Source organism: Crinia signifera, chromosome 3 (genome assembly GCF_055691185.1).
Source record: "Crinia signifera chromosome 3, ASM5569118v1, whole genome shotgun sequence".
NCBI classification, from domain to species: domain Eukaryota; kingdom Metazoa; phylum Chordata; class Amphibia; order Anura; family Myobatrachidae; genus Crinia; species Crinia signifera.
The window spans coordinates 190131866-190137865 of NC_139219.1; the positions used below are offsets into that span (position 1 = coordinate 190131866).

Consider the following 6000-nt stretch of genomic DNA (forward strand, 5'->3'; position numbering starts at 1 on the left):
AGATTGGACATACCATAACCATCAGTGGTAACTATCAGCCCAGTGGGCACCCTCATCTCACTAACCAGTTGCACCCCCAATCTGTTAAAACAAACTTTTCATTGGTTCCCATTCAGCCTCCGGTCCAGATTTATCAATATATAATCACAATTTTTATCCATTGTTGTGTCATTTAGGTCTTGTTTTTTAATTGTTATTAAATATTGTATGATCTTTTATCAAACCAGCGCCACTTTTTCTTCTTTTTTGCCTGGGTCTATTGGGGCTGACAACCCCTACATTAAGTGGCAGCTCTTGACAGAACACCCTTGGTAGTGCCTGTCTGTGCACCCTAGGGAGCGCAAAAGGGGGGTCTGAAGGAACTGACCACACACCACCCCCGATACGTGGGTCACTACGAATCCACAGGTGCAACGAAGCACAAGTTCTAACATAAGATAAACAAATCCCTAATATACAGGAGATGCAACAATTCACAGGATCTTAACTAGAATACATAAAATCCCTTAGTGTAGAGCAGTGGTTCCCAGCCCTGCTCCTCGAGTACCCCCAACAGTGCATGTTTACTAGGTCACCCAGCAGGTGTACTCATTATTCAGACAACTTTTAAAAGATCCACAGGTGTAGCTAATTATGTCACTTGTGATTCTGTGAGGAGATCTGAATAACGTGCACTGTTGGGGGTACTTGAGAACCAGGGTTGGGAACAACTGGTGCAGGGGATGCAGCAATGCACAAGATCTTTTCTCATTAAATACAAAATCCTTTAATGCAGGAGGTGCAACAATGCACAGAGATAACATAAACCAGAATATAAAGACACAGGTGGAACAAACAGAACAGCCAGGGAATCTCCAGAGTAGGCAGGGAACACGCTGAACACAGTGTAGCAGGACAGGCACACAGGATGCTATAACCGGTGCCACTGATAAGGCTGTCAGGTTCTATTCAAAAAGCCTGCCTCCATTTGGTCTGAGACACATCACCTGAGACCTCTGTCTGCATCCCTGCCGCCATACAGAACCTGGAAGTTCGGAGCGCTTCCTAGCAACGTCCCCAACACTTCTGTCCTGCAGACGCCGAAGGAGTGTGGCCGCCACAGGCCCCCCTCACTGGAGCTCCCATGCGGCCACCCGTCCTAGGGTACTGGGACAGACCCCCTGCTCGGGAACGGCCCAGCCGCCCCCTAACAGCTGCACTACAGAGTGCTCCCTGCTCTACCTCCACAGTGTAATGAAAGGGGGCTGTGTAAGGTGGCCACTTCCCCTATATCAACACGCCCCCTCATTGCACATGAAACACCCATTTTTTTTCTGTGTGCCTACGGCACGCACAATCAGTACCACTAGGGGGAACATTTATACTTGCACCAATGATGGTATGGTATGTAACGTGTGTGTGTGACAGGCTACATGGCTCACCATGCTGTATCAGGAAGGGGGGGCTCTGGGGGTCAGTAACTCTCCGACTTTTTCCTGCCACACTGCCCACTGCTGCGGCACAGCCACCTGCTGTCTTCTGGCTGCCGTTGCAACCCAGACGGCTGCTGTATTCTGCAAGTTGGAGTTTTTGAGCATTTCTACATTTTGAAGTGCAGTGCTGAAGGGGGTATGGCTGAGAAGCACAGGGGTGAAGGGAAAAGTGCGGATGGGGGATGGGGAGGTGCAGCGGTGACAGAGAGGTATGGCAGTGGGACAGATGTGCAAGGGGGATGGAGAGATTTGGTGGAGACAGATATGCAAAGGTGTCAGGGGAGTTGGTGGAACGCACACCGCTGGTCATGTTGGGCGTGTCCGCTATGACACTGGTTGAAGGCTACCACTATGGAGCTTCCAGTCTTAGGGAGCTTGGCATGGTGGATGATTTTGTGATTTAAAGGGGGGTATCTATGGTGGTAAATTAGTGCTGGTTTTCATGTGGATGTTTGGCGATTTAACTGTTGCATGTCATTGCTGTAGTCCTGATGACACCCCCATCTCAGAGTCATTTTTTTTTCTATGGGTTTTATGTATGATTATTTAACTGTGCATGGGAGCAGTTGAACTTTGATACCTGGGGTGGGCTGGCAGAATGTGGATAGATTTATTTATATTATTGTGTGTGAGATATATATATATATATATATATATATATATATATATATATATATATATATATATTTTGGTGCTAGGATTTTAATTTTAGACCTTGAGGCCCACCAGTCTTAAGTACTCCGGGCCTCCAGAGCCTTAATCCTGCTCTGGTCAGCGGTGTCATACTGTGTCACCATGAGGGTGGGGGGGAGGCATTTAACCACTCAGTAAGCAGCAAATTTACGCTGCTTACCAAGCCAACCTGAATCACCCCCTAAATGTGGGTTTCAAAAACATAGAAATAACGAGCACTGTAGGCTGAAACTGGAGAAAACTGTAGAGATAGCAAAAATAGTCAGAAAAGATCAGAATAGATGTACTGCTATGCACTATAAGAAAGACCACAACAAGATGAAAATAACCCCTTTTTATCCCCTTTATAAAAAAGGAAATCTCATTTTTAAAGATGAAAAAATAACCCTATTATAACGACCCGACACTCTGGTGAATAAAATTATGAGAAAAATCACAGGCTTAGACCACTATTAAAAAGATTGAAAATGATCACTAAACCTTTGAATAGTAAGTCCATTGACAATGACTGTAAAATAAAATAAAAGATGTTAAAAAAAACTGTCCATATTTAAAAGACCGGGAAGAATTGAATATAACACGAATATCATGACATATAAAAGTTGTGAAAAAAAGGGAGAATAGGCATGCAAAAGGAAAAAAAAAAAACAATTTAATAACACCATTGTGCCCAAAAAGGCTTTGTGCCACTGAACCCAACCAAAGAAGGTTACTTTTGTTATTGCCGGCAGCTGATGGCGCTGAAAAGAAGAGGCAATTCGGAGCCATCTGCTGGTTGCTAGTGCCTTTTTTTCGGATAGGGGGTCTATTGTTGTCCAAGGAAAACATGGTACTCTAGTTTTAGAGCCTTATAGAAAATCTAATGGTACATAGTAACTGCTGCTTATTTTCTTCTTTTTCTTCTACTGTATTTTCGTAACTGTATGGTTTCTAAAGGTGCCCATACACGGTGCGATTTATTGTATAAGTGCTGAACTTTTAAGTTCAAAAGCATCGCATGTAGTTCAATTTGCACCATTTCTGTGGGCCTTGCCTATACTTTAAATTGTATAGTTAGTACAAAAAGTATGTGCAGGCAGTACTTTTTGTACTAAATCGCATCGCATCACTGTTGTAGCACATTATATACAATATAAATTAATTACAGGTACATAACATAATATAGTTTAGTCCTAATTGTATGCAGTTCAAATGGCATACAATTGCATAGCACTGAAGTACAAATTGTACAGCACCATTGTATAGTTAAAATCACACCTACAAAACATTGCACCGTGTATGGGCACCTTAATACAGGTGTTTGTGGGGTGTTTGTAACCGATAATAAAACTGATAAACATGGCTCAAATGAAAATAAATTGTGCTCTTCTTTTGCTTTATTTGAAGGATTTGGCGGTACCTTTATGGCACCATCTCCTACACCGATTACTCCAGCACAGAACACCATCATTCAGCCCAATTTTGATGCAGCCTTTGGAGCCAGTCAACCTGCTGCTGTCCCTGCCACAGTTGCTCCTGCTGCTGCAAATACTACAGCTGGCAGCTCATTTGATGCTTCAGGTCAGTTTGTATATTTACTGGGGTTATTACAGAAAATACATTTCTCAGAATATAGAAAAAGTACATTATTTCCTTATTTATGTTTATTAGCCTGTTACATGTTATTTTTTTTTCAATTTGGAATCCTTTATTCAAATTCCCTTATTGCTATCTCTGCCGAACTTGCTGTGGGTGTGGATAGTACCATTCAAGTGTTGCCTCTTATATTTGAAATATGTCATCTATTTCTGCAATAGCGGTGAGCTAGAACACGGTGCATTTCTGATGTGCTAGTAAGGCGATAGCAGTATGCTTTGCACATTGCGGAGGATTAAAAGTAGCCTTTTAATTGTGATTTAATATTGGTGAAGTAACTGACTGGGTGTAGTACACAAGTATCTCTGAGAGGGAGTAAAATAAAGTGTATTACTGTGCTCGTGAACACATAGACCATATGTTTCCAATATACTCCGAGTCCCTATTAGCAGAAATGGGACAAAATGACTTCGTTCTGCAGAAAGGGAAGAACTATACTTTGAGGTGTTTCAGTTGTTCAGGTAAATCTTAATTCAATCAAATGTGGAACATTTCAGCAGATTGGTTATTGTTATTTGGTCACAATAAAGGTCACACTTTATTTTCTTGTGTTGCACATGAAGACCTTTATCAATGTTCCTGTCATGTCCTCGGCAACTTACGCCTTCTGTACTTAAGCAGCTGCTCATCAGGAGAAAACGTAGTGTTGTCTTTTAAAAATCATCACGGTTGCCTTCAAAACAAACTAGAAGCAATTTTTTATAATTAACATTTGTAGAATTAAAACTTATTTAGCTTTTCTATTGTGCCAACTATGACCATCATAGTTAGATATCCTATATTATCAGATTGTTTTTAATGAGGTATATTTCTTTACATTCCAGTAACTGGCTGCAATTTCAAGGTTTGGTTTACTTGTTAAACTAATACCTTTTTATTTATTTTTATATGGTTTAGCTTTTGGCAATAATGACTGCTCTTGATTAAATACAATTCTAAGTGAGGTGATGGCGCTACCTCTTTCCCACAGTGCTTGGGTTTTAACCTTTAATAACGCCCGATATGGAAGAGGCTGCTAAGAGGAACCAGTGCCTTATGTGGCTCTCTCTCTCACCCTCGTACTTTGTGTGTGTGTGTGTGTGTGTGTGTGTGTGTTTGTGTGTGTGTGGTGCCTCCATTCTCCTCACTCCTGCTCCTATGTAGCTGTGTTGTGTTCCCACCTTGAATCTAAGATTAGAAGTGTGCTCCTGTATCTTGACCCAAACCCTGCTCTTCACACTGTTGCATAATTTGTTTTGTGGTTTTAATGTCCTATAAATAGAAATATTGTATTTTTATGTGTTTGGTAATGAAACGCTGTACAAATTTCAGAAGAAAGACCATTTCATAATAAGCATGGCATAAAATAATGTAATGCAAAGCTTTTTCTGTGCTTACTATTAACTGTCTTGGGTATCACCATGCTATAATTTTTATTTCATTTATTTATTTTCATTTTCACACTTTCCATGCTGGGCTGTGCTGCAATGTTACTTTGGTGAGTTTTTATTTAAAACCTGTGACTACGCACCCTATGGTGCACCACTTTGGAAGGAAATTACTTACTAATGCTGTTTTTCATCACACCCAATCTGCAGTGTAAAAACCTAAATGTAACATGGATTGTCATCTGAGCTCCGGATCTGTAGTTATTTTTTTCACGGTTTTCAGTGTTCACACTATATAAGGGATCCACAACTTGCTCTGGTGCGAGGACCTCATTGGAGAGGGCTGCAGTACAACTAAACTTGCATAAACATAAAATATGTTCACAATCTCTTTACAAGGTAGGGGGTGTTACTAGAGAAGTACAGGGCAGGAATCTGTCTTGCCACATGTTGAGGTGGAAAAGACTGTTTAAGTGAAGTAGTTAGGGGGGTGTGGTATATTTCAACGACAGTCGGGATTCCGACAGTCATTACACAGACATCGGAATCCCGACTGCACAGCGGGGGGAGTGCAATGAAGCCCCTTGCGGGCTCGCCACGTTGCGGGCAAATTGCGGGCTATTATTTTATTCTCCCTCTATGGGGGTCGTGGACCCCCACGAGGGAGCAGTCGGGATTCCGACGTCGGAGTAATGACTGTCGGAATCCCAGCTGTCGGGGAGCCGTCCGGCACCCAGTTAGGGGTGGAATAAATATTTTAAAACAAAGATAAGAGGTAGGTTTTTTTTATTGTTTTATAGGGACTGAAAATTGTGGTAACATTTTTGGAAATA

At 41.7% G+C, this 6000-nt stretch overlaps 1 protein-coding gene across 1 annotated transcript in view; it reads left to right on the top strand.

Moving 5' to 3' along the window:
• Window positions 1-6000, top strand: part of SNAP91 (synaptosome associated protein 91) — a 163481-nt gene that overhangs the window by 146459 nt on the left and 11022 nt on the right. The window contains exon 24 of the mRNA XM_083177128.1: window positions 3552-3725. Coding sequence (XP_083033254.1) covers window positions 3552-3725 — 174 coding nt within the window. The remainder of the gene's footprint in view (window positions 1-3551; window positions 3726-6000) is intronic.